General features: G+C 38.3%; 1 protein-coding gene across 1 annotated transcript; it reads right to left on the bottom strand.

Annotated features, from left to right (window-relative positions):
- Window positions 1-503: 503 nt before the first annotated feature.
- On the bottom strand, window positions 504-13,296 carry faxdc2 (fatty acid hydroxylase domain containing 2). Its single transcript, XM_051680644.1, has 8 exons — window positions 13,183-13,296; window positions 11,972-12,069; window positions 11,129-11,232; window positions 10,443-10,564; window positions 4,378-4,583; window positions 3,981-4,086; window positions 3,715-3,881; window positions 504-1,294 (listed from the first exon to the last, which is right to left on the bottom strand). Exons 1-8 carry the CDS (start codon window positions 13,189-13,191, stop codon window positions 1,135-1,137), a joined length of 972 nt encoding a protein of 323 aa, XP_051536604.1. The 5' UTR covers window positions 13,192-13,296; the 3' UTR covers window positions 504-1,134.
- Between the last annotated feature and the right edge of the window lie 1,706 nt (window positions 13,297-15,002).

The raw sequence follows: 15,002 nt of genomic DNA, 5'->3' as shown, positions 1-15,002 counted from the left end.
TTCCTTCTGTCAGGACATAGTAGTAATGTTTCTTTACAATATAAATGTTTTTATCAGATTCATATGTTTTATTGTATTTGAAGTATTGAGTTTGAGGACAGGCAATGATAATGTAGCATTATAATTTTGATTAAACTAAGAGAAAATCAAATGAAAAAATACGTGTTAACATTCTAGTGATCACCTCTAATTAATTTCAAAGTTTAAATATTGCCATTTTAAAAACTAATGGCAGGTAATGTTATGTTGTAACACGTTTTGACCCATGTCTCAAAAATCAGTGACATATCGATATCAAGATGATCAGAGCCAAATTTGGTGAACATACAGGCTGTGTACTTTCGAGGCTGCATGCGGCAGTCATTGAGACGAGTGGGAATTAAAACTGCCAGACTTAACTTGAAAATAAAAAGTTGTTTCTAGACCATTGAGTTTTCTGAAGATGAACTGGACTGTTGGTGGCACTGGAGGGTTTGAGAGAGGGAGTCCAGAGAACAGAAACGTGAAGTGTCTCACCTTTAATAATGCAACTGATGTGGTCAACTATCTACATTACAATGTTTCAGTGTTGTTTCTTAATGATTCATATTCTTGTTTTAAATTCTGTTATTTAACTGTGTCTTTCTTCACACTCTTGTGATGCTAAACTCTTCATCATGTGATTGTTATTACACTATGAGCATCAGAATTATCTCTCCTGTACCTATATCAGATCATCCAGAGATCCAGCAGATGTATTTAGACAGATTGTACATTTCCAAGAATCATTACAAGATTTTAATTAAAAAGGTATCATCTATCATCACACACATTAGCAATAAAAAAATCATTATCATCAATGCGTTCAAACTGTATAATCGCTCTACCATTCTGACACAACATGAGAGTGCTGACACGTCAGAATATCAGCAGTAAAACGACAGCAGGTCACCGGAGGGCATCAAACAGAGTTTGAACTCTGAACTCACACCATGACAACGCAGAATGAGCACGAATGCTCTGGACAAAGTTAAGAGAGATAAATCTGTTCAGTCCTGACAGACATTAAAAGGTTTTCCACACTGACGGATTGTGAATGGAGAAACACTAGTACACACATCTAAAGGTTACAGTTATGTGGATTGTGTTGTGCAGTTAATCTTGTGATTTCTTGGTGTCGTCAGGAATGCTTTCACTAAGCGGAGTGAGACTTAGCAGTACAGTGTGTCGCTCGTACGACTTTGAATGACGAAACTTGTCGTCTGTCCCGTGAAGTCTGTCGAGCACCCCCAATACGCCATAACACTGGTTGAACCTGCAGGTGAATGGATGAGAAACAGATATTACATCACAGTGCATTAATTGTGGTAATGCTTCATCACAATCAATAACAATGTTCTCAGTTTTACTCCTGATGGCGCGAGGGACAGAAATGGCACTCTCTAGGAAAATGGCAAAATATGGCTCAGAACTCTTTAAAGATGTGCTAACCTTCAGAAAAATTTTTGGTCCACTTCAGAGAGTCAAACTAATTAATATTTGAGCTGGTTTATTTTCAAGATATTTATATTATTTTTGCAACCCTGTTTTCAAATTTCTGTCATTAAAATTCTGGAATATGTCTAAATACAGTTTAATACTTTGATTTTTGTGTTTTTATTCGATTCTAAATGGGATGTCAATTTAACATGTTAATTTAGTGCAATTAATAAAAAAAAATGACCTGTTTACAAATTAATGCAATTAATCATGCCGCTTGATCCGTACATAAATTCCATAATAGAAGTTTGTATTTTCTACCATCATATCAATTAACCCTTCGCTAAGCTACGCTCTCCTTAGTTACGGTTGCTCGCTTCCCATTGGAATGAATGGGAGATTGCCATGAAGCCGTGGTTTTTGGAAAAATATTCTCATAAACGGAATGGATAATATTTTTATGTGGGCTGGAATGAAGAGTGACATTGTAATGCATATTTATCTGATGTTTTTTGAAAAAGAAATAGTTGAATTACACAATAATCTGATTAAAAACTGTGGAGACTGTGAATCAGAATTGAGGCAAACGATCATCAGTCATCCTCAGATTTACATTTTTTGCTGGAAATTTTCAGAAATTATACAAAATTGCAAGCTACCACAAATAATGTGGAGATGCTGAATTTGCAAGAATTCTTGCTGTCGCAAAATCCTGGAGGGACTGGTAAGTGATTTTATCACACTAAAATCATGTTAAAATCATATTGTTTATGGCTTGTATTTTAATGTTCAAAAATTGGCCCCATTGACTTCCATTGTAAATGCCTTACTGTAACACAGATGTTTTTTTTTTTTTTTTTTTTAAGAAAAGTCGAAAAGTTTTTTTTTTTTTGGTAATCAACATAATGTCACAAATGCCGTCGATTGAGCTTAACCTGTTTTGAACATGGAACATTCCTTCAAATTGTTAATTTAATTATTTTTTTCCACAGAATTTAATTAAATATATCTATTAATTTGTTCATGTGATTGGTGTGTTTGGTTTGTTTAAAAAAATATATAAAGTTCTTTCTTTTTTGTACTTCTGTAGTTATACCTTTTCTGATAAACTACAGTTGATAGTTTTGCATTTTTATGCTTTTAAATAAATAGGCTTGTTTCTTGTTTTTGTCAAATTTTAAGCTTGCTTAGTTATTGATGTTGGGTGTGTTTGGATAGGTGTACTTGAAAATCTGCTCAGGGCCCCCAAAATGCCTTAAAGGAAACATCTGTGACAAAGTTGATACTTTAAATGCTTGATTCCATAATTCAGCAGTCCGTTGTCAATTATTCCTTACATAACTGAGAACTGCATGAAGGCCCATGAGCTATGAAAGAGCAACCTCTGAAAAAAAGTTCCTCTGGGATTTTCTAATGGATCTAATAGTTCTCAAATGGGATTTGTGCCTGTATTGCTTTAAAAGAAATGTGTACCCTATAGACCTTTTTCACGGGTTTTGAAACGCAGAAGTAAACGTTTGCAGGTAAACTTTGACACGGTGAATGGGAGATCACAGCAAATATTATTTTCACTTACCTATTTGCTCCAAGAGCAAAATAAAAAAATCCACTATTACGTTTGAATGACTTTCCAGAAGATGAAAAAAAATTGATTAAAGACAGTCAGATGGAGAAGATGCCAAATTTACTGTCACTCTCTCAGCAGCTGTAATAGAAACCCCCTCACAGCTGTGGTAATTCATTTTTTAACATAATGTTATAAACTTACACTCAATATTTTAAAAAATGATCATATTTTTGCTAGATTTACACTGCTTAACAAGGCGGAAAAGTGTCAACACACTGAAAAAGGTCTATTGGTGGAAAGTAACACATGTAGCACAGTTTAGGAACATGTTTGGCTGCTGTCTCATTAGAATAAAGGTTACCGCATGAGTTGAAAGTAGAACAGAGTTTAAAGGCTCATTGGATGTTACGTCAACACGGGAGTCATATCTGGTTAGACATAAACCACTACTTACACTGTGTCCAAACCAAACATGATAGAGCAACACGCGATAATGCCAATCAGAGGTTTTGTCCAAACCAGTGTTCAGTGTTGACAGACATGTGACTAGAATCTTATCGCATTGCGTCTGGACAGGACACATGGTACAGGTACAGAACACATTCTCAGAACTGATAAGATGCTAACACTCTTTTGTTTACATTTATTGACATTTTACATGAATTACGCCCTCTCATTTGTGGACGTACTTGAGGTGGTGAAAATCATGGAACTCGGGCGAGGGCAGCAGAGGCAGGTGATAACCGCAGTGTGAGATGGTTGTGACCAGTAGAGCGATGGTGAACCACAGGCTAGTCGTGGCCAGATGTGACCCCAGCAGCACTGGACCAATCAGAGCTGGCAGCATGTTGGACAACTACAAGACAGGAAATGACAACAAAGATTTGAGGAGATTTCAATGATGATTCTGTGCCCAAAGGGATTGTGGATGAAGTGTCAGTTGGAGTAATCTTACCACATGCTCCACCGGGTGTGCGTACAGAGACACGACTCCAATAGGAGCAGTCCACTCGTGATGGATCTTGTGGATTTTCTTGTACAGTGATGGATGATGAACAAGCCTAAACAGAGCAAATTAAAATTATAATTTTTTTTTTAAATATTGCAATTATTATGAAAGATTTTCATGATGTTTTGTTCCCTCAATGGTTCTTCAATGTGCATTCTTTCACAGATGTGATTAGACAGTGTGATTAGACCGTTAAAAACTGCTAAGAGGAATCAGAATAGGAACCAGAATCGTAAAAAAAACACCAAGTCCTTCCGATTCTCATCCCTAAAGCACCGTTAATTAATTAAAAGTTGACCAGGAACATTCTAGCGTTAACATGTGTGCGCCGTGAGCATGTGACCTGTGTGTGTAGTAGAAGAGTATCTCCTCCATCAGCCCACAGAAGGCTAGTTCCAGCAGAACCCAGTGGAAGGTGGGCAGCTCCAGAGTGCATGGCTCTCCACGCCACTTCATCACCATGTAGGTGAGACCCACCAAAGGACCTGAGAGAAACACCTGGTTAAACAGCACTGTCTTCACCGCGTGACGCAGACGTGCCGGATCCACCTGTTGAGAAACATATACAGTACCCAAATTTATTAGTGAAGAACATTTCTGTATTTTTTGCGCAAAACTTGCCACCATCAGAAGCCGTCTGTCACATCCATTCAAACTGAGCCCTATTTATCAAGGGACTAAATGTTGAAAAGTGGTTTTCTTTTATTTGGTCATGTCTAATAAGGACAAATCAGACAAACAAAGGCTCCATGTGAGCCAGGGGACTCACATGTGTTCACAGCTGTTTGATCACAAGGTGTAAGCTCTCCCCGCGGTGGTCACGAGGTGTATGGAAAGGTTAATTGTCAAATTTAAACTTCCATATCCCACATATCCTAGATAGACTCTAGTTTGATAACCATCCAGATCATTCTGAGTATGATGCCATATTTCTGGCACTCCACACTGCCTAAGAACATCTAGACGGTTGGTCAACTTGTGTGAGGATGTTCTTTATTGACTACCATTCTGCCGTCAATACAATCATCCACTCAGTCCCTACTTTTGACTAGCATAACCAGTAGGACGTCCTTGGTTAACCAGCATTACCAGAAAAAACATACAGGTTACTGTTTACGCGGTAGTTTCACGTGACTACTTCAAACATAAACAAACATGGTGCGTGGTGTGTGTTTGTATACAGCTTTTACCCTTTTTTTTTCTCTCTGCTTTTTCTCCCCAATTTGGAATGCCCAATTCCCAATGCACTTTAAGTGGAGGCTTCACTCCATCCACGCACAACTCACCACGCCCCAGTCTGAGGTCCAGAGTGCTCTGAAGCATGTTTTCATCAAGGATGTCTCTGTACATTGCTACATTCATCTTTCTCTCGATCCTGACTAGTCTCCCAGTTCCTGCCACTGAAACATCCCCACAGCATGATGCTGCCACCACTGTAGGGATGGTATTGGCCAGGTGATGAGCGGTGCCTGGTTTCCTCCAGACATGACGCTTGCCATTCAGGCCAAAGAGTTCAATCTTTGTTTCATCAGACCAGAGAATTTTGTTTCTCATGGTCTGAGAGTCCTTCAGGTTCCTTTTGGCAAACTCCAGGTGGGCTGTCACGTGCCTTTTACTGAGGAGTGGCTTCCTGCCTGATTGGTGGAGTGCTGCAGAGATGGTTGTTCTTCTGGAAGGTTCTCCTCTCTCCATAGAGAAATGCTGGAGCTCTGTCAGTGTGACCATCGAGTTCTTGGTCATCTCCCTGACTAAGGCCCTTCTCCCTTGATCGCTCAGTTTGGCCGGGTGGCCAGCTCTAGGAAGAGTCCTGGTGGTTCCAAACTTCTTCCATGTACGGATGATGGAGGCCACTGTGCTCATTGGGACCTTCAATGCTGCAGACATTTTTCTGTACCCTTCCCCAGATCTGTGCCTCGATACAATCCAGTCTCGGAGGTCTACAGACAATTCCTTGGACTTCATGGCTTGGTTTGTGCTCTGACATGCACTGTTAAGTGTGGGACCTTATATATATAGGTGTGTGCCTTTCCAAATCATGTCCAATCAACTGAATTTACTACAGGCGGACTCCAATCAAGTTGTAGAAACATCTCAAGGATGATCAGTGGAAACAGGATGCACCTGAGCTCAATTTTGAGTGTCATGGCAAAGGCTGTGAATACTTATGTACATAGATAATGTACATACATAAATTTACAAAGATTTCAAACAAACTTCTTTCACATTGTCATTATGGGGTATTGTTTGTAGAATTTTGAGGAAAATAATGAATTTAATCCATTTTGGAATAAGGCTGTAACATAACAAATTGTGGAAAAAGTGAAGCGCTGTGAATACTTTCCGGGTGCACTGTATGTATTAATGCAATCCATCATTATTGCATTGCACAACAAGATTGTCAGAGACGACATCTACGCTAAAGATGACAGGTAATGTAATTACATTGTATTGTATGAACTATGGCTTAACTTGCTAAGCTCTGTAAACTGTTACAGTGGAATCATTAACACTGGTGTAGCAGATGATTGTATTTGGATATTTGCCATCGCATATAATATTGATTGAGAATCCCACCGTTTTACTTAACAGATAGCTGCGATCTTCCTTGCGAACTTAGTGAGTAGCTGGTCAATAATCCCCTTACAGAACAACACAATGCACAAAATAAGATGACAACATTGTAAGGAAAGCTAACAAAGTTGGCAAATATAACAACTTACTGAGATCAGCTGCAGAGGACACCGGCGATTCACTGTTTAACACAAGCGTTACTGGCTGAATTCAATGTCACGGTTAGTTAGCAGGCTGGTCGGTGTCCGAGTCCAAAACATCGTTGCTCTATCCACTGTCGCTTTTGTTTATGTCATTCTTATGGTCCCTGTGCCACATTAAGTGTTTTTCAATTTGTTAATAATCTGGTCAATTGTCCGACTGAAGGCGGCTTGCCTCATTTCGTGCTGTATCTTCATTCTCATAGAGTATTTTTTCTTTTTGGGATCTCTCTAGTTTATCTCGGATCTTCGTAAATACCATATCACAAGTAGAGCACTCATTTCGTCGTGTTACCTGAATGCTTTTGATGTCTGATAATTTTGTGGGTTTTTTATTGTTGTTATAGAGTGCAGAAGTACTTCTTGCTGCAGTCGGTAGCTACTGTAGTTGCTGTTTGGGAAAAAGTTACCATGGTGAGGAAACATTATCCCTGACGTAATCGGTCCCTGCGTAAAGACCAGCAAGCTTTTGGGGCCGGTGCAGAACCAGGTTTTCGGCCCAGGAACGGCCTTTTCTGCGGTGAAAATGCGCAACACAGTTTGAAAATATGCTCCGGCCCAGGAACCCGCACCCGAACCATGTCGGAGGAAAAGGGCTACCAGAGGTCACCACTTATATCAATGACCCTACAGTTGAAATGGTCAGCAACCTTCAGCTTCTTGTCAGTGCTGTGTCCAGGGGTTAAAATCGGCTGGAACAGTGACACCATCAATTGGCAGTTTGCTCATCAATCCATTCCAATTTTTGGGTGCTCCAGTTGTTGTTTGACCCTTTTCACACATTCCATCTCCATTTAGCTGTTCTAGAGCTGCACGAGACAGCGTGCCCGCATACAGCATTCCACTTCTCTATTCCTCTGCAGATAGCTCTTCTTTCCTCTGATTGTGACATAAATAAATAAAAATCCATCTCACCACCCTGATTTAAGGGTTCTCCCACCTCCACAATCCCCCAGGCCACAGCTATGGCCTCTCTTCAATGCACACCTCCAATTTGCACCTTACAGTTACATTGTATAAGTTTGTTTATGCATTCACGTTAGAAAGTTTGTGAACTCTTAAGGCTTATCTGTATTTCTGCATTATACCTACATACACCGATCAGCCACAACATTAAAACCACCTGCCTAATATTGTATAGGTCCCTCTCGTGCCGTCAAAAGAGCGCCAACCTGCATCTCAGACATGATATTCTTCTCACCATTATTGTACAGAGCAGTTATCTGAGTTACTGTAGACTTTGTCAGTTCGAACCAGTCTGGCCATTCATCAACAAGGCGATTCCATCTGCAGAACCAACAATCATGCCATGGTCCAAATCACTGAGATCACATTTTTTCCCATTCTGATGGTTGATGTGAACATTAACTGAAGCTCCTGACCCGTATCTGCATGATTTTATGCACTGCAGCCACATGATTGGCTGTTTAGATAATTGCATGGATGATTGTTGGTGCCAGATGGGCTGGTTTGAGTATTTCTGTAACTGCTGATCTCAAAAAACATCCAGTAGTGGTAGTTCTGCGGATGGAAATGTCTTGTTGATGAGAGAGGTCAACAGAGAATGGCCAGACTGGTTCGAACTGACAAAGTCTACGGTAACTCAAATAACCGCTCTGTACAATTATGGTGAGAAGAATATCATATCAGAATGTTATTCTGAGATGCGGGTTGGCGCTGTTTTGACGGCACAAGGGGGACCTACACAATATTAGGAAGGTGGTTTTAATGTTGTGGCTGATCGGTGTATACCTACATTAGATGACCCACTGGCGTATAATGCTTTGAAGAAGGTGAATTGTCCCCCCAATCATGTTTCTGTCCTTCTTTATATACTTTTAATGTAAGTCTTGCAATGGCGTGGCTGTGAGTCTGTCATAATCAAACAAAAAACACCCTCCTCCATTGTACAAGTGGGTATCGCCCAACTAGTGTTGCACAATCTCCTCTAACATCACGCATTATTACCACTGATTCACTGGGGAAGCGCAGTGATGAAAAGATGAAGAGAGACTTTGTCCAGCGGACCATTTTGCAATAATCTTGCTAATAACACTCCAGCTGTACTAGTTAGCTACTTCAATTCAGCAGTTTAATTCAGTCCCACAACTATCAATGTAACAAGTTAGTGAAAACACAACTTTACTTTTTCACTTTATGTTAACTTAATGGCTCCCATTATAATCAACGAGGTGGTTCACCCTGGAAGCATCCTTTGGGTCGCGTCACACTGCAGTTCACGGACACCCCGAGTCTGTTTTAGATACCCACTGTACTGTTGTTGATGTACGACACCGTACGCTTCCACTTTTACTTGATAATTTCCATGATGTACAGTAGAAAGTTATATCTTAAGTGGATATGCATTGGACACGTTCTTCTCATTTCAGGTCTGAGGTGAATGTAGCCGCAGGGTCAGAAGAAGGACAGGAGGAACAGTTGATCAGCATTAACCAGCAAACTGAATCACCTGACACCACATGACCCAATACCATTTAACATACACTGAAGAAAAACATCTGGTGGACATGTTTAAACTTGTAGATTAATTTGATGAGAAACCTGTAATATAACAGCTATGCTCTGTACCAGTGCACCTCAAAGCATATCTGTCAACAGTGAACTTTGACCTCTTTATCATAAAAGAAATATTATTCAACAACATTTGCTGAGTGTCTCTTTACTAAAGAAGCCTGATATTATTATACACACTATAATACAAAAACGTGTTCATGAACTTTAACCTAAGATTGTGTACACTGGTTAATCTAAACCAACTGCAGTGTGTGCTTAAATTCGTATCAGCAAATGACTGTGTTATCAGTAATACCAACAGTTATCAATTTAAAGCCCATTATTTTCATGCAAGGAATAGTTCACAGCAAAATAAAAATTCTCTCATCATTTACTCACCCTAATGTCACACCAAACCCACCTGACTTTCTTTCTTCTGCAAAACACAAAAGGAAATAATTTCATGAATGTCCCCCGTTGGCTGAATTCAATTCAATGGCAATACATAATATTTATTGCCATTGAATCAAATTCAGCCAACGGGACATTGATGAAATTATATCCTTTTGTGTTATGTAGAATAAGGAAATTCAAGTTTGAAATGTCATGAGGGTGATTAAATGATGACAGATTTTTCATTTTGGGGGGAACTATCCCTTTAAGTGGTTGTGACCGGACTCAGTGTTTATCCCCATGTGCTAGAATGAATCTGTCAAATTTGAGCGTTCTTCACATTATGTCTAGTGGTAGAATGGAAAGCTTTCAAAGTATGCTTTTCACTGTCCAGCTGACAGTAATACGTTGTTGTTTAGATTCTGACTCGCAGTCTCTGCAGTTTTTAATTATGCTACAGCAGAATCTCACAATTTCTTTAAAGAAAAATGGCAGATATAAATGCTTTGCAGTGTCACACTTCATTCCAGCCCAAATAAGAATAATAGTCATGTAATTTTTACCACATTAGAAGCACATTTTCCCTAACCCTAAAACTGCACTGTTCATTAAAATCTCCAATTCATTCATATGGGATGTTCTGTAAAGCTGTCTGAGCGTGCAAGCATAACCGAGTGAAAGGTCAGTGCTGTTTTAAACAGGCCGTACAGATTAAGAGGAAGGCTGTTACCGGGCTGTTTTTGTCCGCCTGGATCCTGTATTGTGTAATGAAGCTGGGTTTTCCTGTCGAGTCCACCACCATCAGAAAGACATTCAACAACCAGAAAGACAGTGTTGGTACCAGCATGGTCCCTGTTAAACCAAAGATTGATGATATTCCAATTAATTCAACAAATTAAGCGCATTTCATCACTTCCTGAGAAAAGCCGTCAAATTAAGATAATTCAAAGACATCGAAGTCCATATATTTTCAGCTCAATGAACATTAAGCCTTCCACTGGCTTACAGTCCACAGCAATCCATTCTGCAATCGAGTTTGTCAATCTACAGTAGACTTTGGGGGCCGTTCACACAAAACACGTTACAGCACTCAGTCTGCTTTGTATTTAGACGCTACATCATGCTTGAATTGCACTGATAGAAGGGGAATTCCTTCTCACTGAATTTACGTAGGGGTCAAGGGCATGATTTTTAATTTACATTCATTTTGCATTTATTTGGAGAGTCCCGGTTCCAGTTCCAGACTGAGACTAACATATCAGAAAACATTCACAATGAATGTCTGTAGATGTAAGCCAATGTTTCTTGTGTGCAAATTTATTTCAGTCCAGCCTGATTGTGTTGCGTAACTGTCAGATGCCAGCTGTGGTTTTTATGATCAGTGTCTACCAGTGAAAGTCACACAAAGGTGCTTACCGATAAAAAACAAGGCAGGCTCATTTCCACTGAAGGTCACGTGAAGCTTCATCCACTGTGTCTGCCAAAAATCTCCAGATGCTCCCCAGAACCTCTGCAGATGCCTACACAAACACACAGCACCATTCATGGTCGGTTTATTTTACAGCCAAAGCATTCGTTCAGTCATTCTGACCCACTGCAGAAGATGTACGATATGGTAAAGGGATAGTTACAGTAGTTCACTCAAAAAAAAAATAATAAACCTCTGTCATCATTTACTCGCCCTCATGTCGTTTTTCAAACCTGTATGACTTCAGCAGAACACAAAAGGAGTTATTTATAGCAGAATGTTCACGCTGCTCTTTTCCATACAGTGAAAGTGAATGGTGACCAGGACTGTCAAACAAGATTTAAAGTTCAGTTTGTGTTCCTCACACAGAACTTGGAGCTGTATGATCTACTTTTATAATGCCTTTTGTCATTTTTGGAACTTCCCAGCCAGCTCGGGCATTCTGCTAAATGTCTATCTACATTTGTGTTGCACGAAGAAAGAACGTTATACAGGTTTCAAATTAAATTGAGGGTGAGTAAATAATGAGTTTTCATTTTTGGGTAAATTATTCCTTTAAATGAGCAAAACAAAGAGAACACTGTAATTATGATTGTCAAATAGAAAGTCCAGAGGAGTCACATGATGTTGAGAAATGGCTACTTGTGTTTTTATCCTTGATATGAAATTCAGATCAATAAGTGCTGATTCAAGTAAGCAGAACATTAAACTTAGAAATAAAAGGCAAAATGCCAACATGAAAGTTGTTGACAGTCTATTATGCATTTAAAATGAATACATGGTTTGCTCACCATGTTACTGAGTTCCTAAATGCGACCAGGAAGAAAAGTCCCGATCCGATGACAAAAGTTGCTTTCTTCACCGAGTCCAAAAGTCCTCCAGTATTTTCCTTCGAGAGATGAATTCAGAAACAAATGTCAGTCGCTCAGCTGCCTGGACTCATGATTTCTGATTCAAAACTCTTGTTATTTCTCATATTTGTATATTTGGGAACAGATGATCATTTCTTACTATTTTAATAAAAGTACATTCATGAGCTTTTGTCCAATACTGTTAAAGAGATTGGTTCTAAAGTCACAGGTCTATTTTAATTTCAAAACCTTTTCTGGTGTAATATACCAATTGCTAAATGTCTTTACAGTTGTTACACAATAAAACATAATTGTAATGGTCCAGTTCTTCAGCACCTACAAGTGTTTCTGAAGGCTATTAGAATTCACTGATTTATTAACACGTTATTAACTCCATTTGCAGTAGAAATGTTCATTATTTTGAGTTATTGGGTAACACTTTACCATTAAGTTCCATTTGTTAACATTAATGCATTAGGTATCATAAACTTACAATCAACAATATATTATTACAGCATTTATTGACCTTGGTTATAATTCATTTACAAAAATAACAGTTTGTTTATAATAATAACAATTTATTTATCTTTTTTTCATGAATACAACTTTTAATTTTTAAAACGTATTAGTAGTATATGTAGAAATTAACATTAATCAAAAGTATTGTTAGTTCATTATTGTCGTTAACATATGAAAACTTAAGTGTTACCGTTTATACCGGTTATTGTTAAATTAAAATGCAGTACTGATGTTTGTCCATTGCGTTTTCATCACATAAACATTTTAAATGGCGCTATCATTCATTGAAATTATATTTTACATTTGAATGACATTTAAAATGGTCTGTTCCCGCTGCGTTTCAGTAAACAAAGAGTTTGAAAAGTTATTTCGCAAACACAAGTTAGAAAAATAAAGCAAACCGCCATACACATCTGCTATAACACATCGTGTAGCACTATGCGTTTATAAACGTTTATAAAAGTGAACTCAATTTCAGTTCAAGAGCAGTTAGTCACAAATCTACAGCGGACAATAACTATGTTGTTACACAGGCATTACATCGAGATGTTCTGTAGAAACACTCAATTCTGATGAGTGACACGGAGGAGAAGCATCGTAATAAAGTGTGATAATAAAGTGAAGTGGCTCACCCCGGCCATGCTGTTCGTCTGCAGGGATGTACGCAGTTTGCAGTTGTATTCATGTGTTTACAGTGTTATCTGCGACATGAGGTCGTCTCTGATTGGCCGACGGATGACCAGCTGACAAGATCTGTGCAAAACGACACACGATTTTTTTTTTTTTTTCTTCAGTTGAATCGCCTGGACATGGTGTTGTTGTTGTTGCTGTTTGGGAGTTAACTGCGGGATTTTTAAGATATCGACTTAAAATCAGATGCGGTTCTATATTATATTATCTATCCACCTTCAAAATAGATTTAGCAGAAATAGATTTTGACTTAAACACAGAAAAAAAACAGAAAAAAAAAACAAACAAACAAACAAACAAAAAACACTCGCTATTTAACCAAATAAATAGTATTTATTTCGTGCGTCATCTATGCCTGTAGCGTTTAACCATTGCGACATAAAATGGATTACAGCGACATCTTTAATCTTGCGGGCGATTTTCCTATGATGATTATAAAGTGGCATTAGCATCTCTTTTCTTTTGTCGTTGTTTTTATTGAAAATCCAAAATCTTGCATCCAAAATGGCATGTACAGAACAATGCCGAAATAAATGCGAAAGCTTGGGCTCTGCACAATTGAAATAAAAGAATAGCCTACATTAAAAAAAAATATAATAAATTAATAAAAATAATAAAAATAAGAACGAAATAAGAACATGGGTAATTTCAAATACTTAAAAAGAAAGTATTTTACAACCAAATTGTTTTCATTAATTTCTAAATAAATGAAAGTGTAAAGCTGAAGCGCTTCTCATTCTCCATAGTTTATGGTGCTTTTTGTTATTTTTGGAGCTTGACAGCTTCTGGTCCCCATTCAGTTTCATTGTATGGAAAAGACCAGCATGAACATTCTACCAAACATTTTAGTTTGTGTTTCACAGAAGACAGAAAACCATATGGGTTTGGAACAACATGAAGGTGAGCAGGGGCGCAATTACAACATATGCAATATATGCAATGCATAGGGGCACCTCTCAAAGGGGGGCACTGAATCGTCCCAAAGAGAGCACTTGACAAAACGTTCGGAACGGAACGAAGTCGGAACGAATATGGTAAATGGGTAGTTGCACCCCTGAGGATGAGTACATGATGACAGACTGTTCATTTTTGAATAACCTATTCCTGAGCATGTCAAATAATGTTTTTTTATTTTATTTTTTTTATTTTTTTACTTAATTAGAATTAATCAGAATGAGCTTTACTGCCAAGTATGCTTACACATACAAGACATTTGTCTTGGTGACAGGAGCTTCCAGTGCACAAAAATACAATACAGCAACAATAAAAAATAATTAAAAAATAAATAAAAATAGAATTAAATAAAAATTTACTAGAAAATAAAGTATATATAGAATATACAATAAGATATATATATACACACACACACACACACACACACACACATACGTAGTGCAAATTTAAATACAAATCTGTTATATACAGTGCAAGGGAATGTAATGGCAGAAGAGGTAAGATGTGTTGGATAAATATAAAAAGACTAAACTGTGTATTGCACATAGTTATTGCTCAATGTGGCAATTTAACTGTTCATGAGATGGATAGCCTGAGGGAAAAAACTGTTCCTGTGCCTGACGGTTCTGGTGCTCAGAGCTCTGAAGCGTCGGCCAGAAGGCAACAGTTCAAAAAAGTAGTGGGCAGGGTGAGTGGGGTCCAGAGTGATTTTTCCAACCATTTTCCTCACTCTGGAAGTGTACAGTTCCTGAAAGGAGGGCAGGGGGCAACCACTAATCTTCTTAGCAGTCCGAACTGTCCTTGTAGT

Source organism: Myxocyprinus asiaticus, chromosome 40, assembly GCF_019703515.2.
Source record: "Myxocyprinus asiaticus isolate MX2 ecotype Aquarium Trade chromosome 40, UBuf_Myxa_2, whole genome shotgun sequence".
Taxonomy (NCBI): domain Eukaryota; kingdom Metazoa; phylum Chordata; class Actinopteri; order Cypriniformes; family Catostomidae; genus Myxocyprinus; species Myxocyprinus asiaticus.
The sequence above is the reverse complement of the archived record's forward strand: the minus strand, read 5'-3'. Positions and strand labels throughout refer to the sequence as shown.

Bases quoted from the DNA above. Each gene is read 5' to 3' on its own strand.
- faxdc2 (XM_051680644.1), bottom strand. The intron at 11,233-11,971 runs GTGAGCAAACCA...GTGTTTGTGTAG, and splicing joins TTTAGGAACTCAGTAACATG to GCATCTGCAGAGGTTCTGGG. The intron at 4,087-4,377 runs GTCACATGCTCA...TGCTCTGTTTAG, and splicing joins CTCTTCTACTACACACACAG to GCTTGTTCATCATCCATCAC.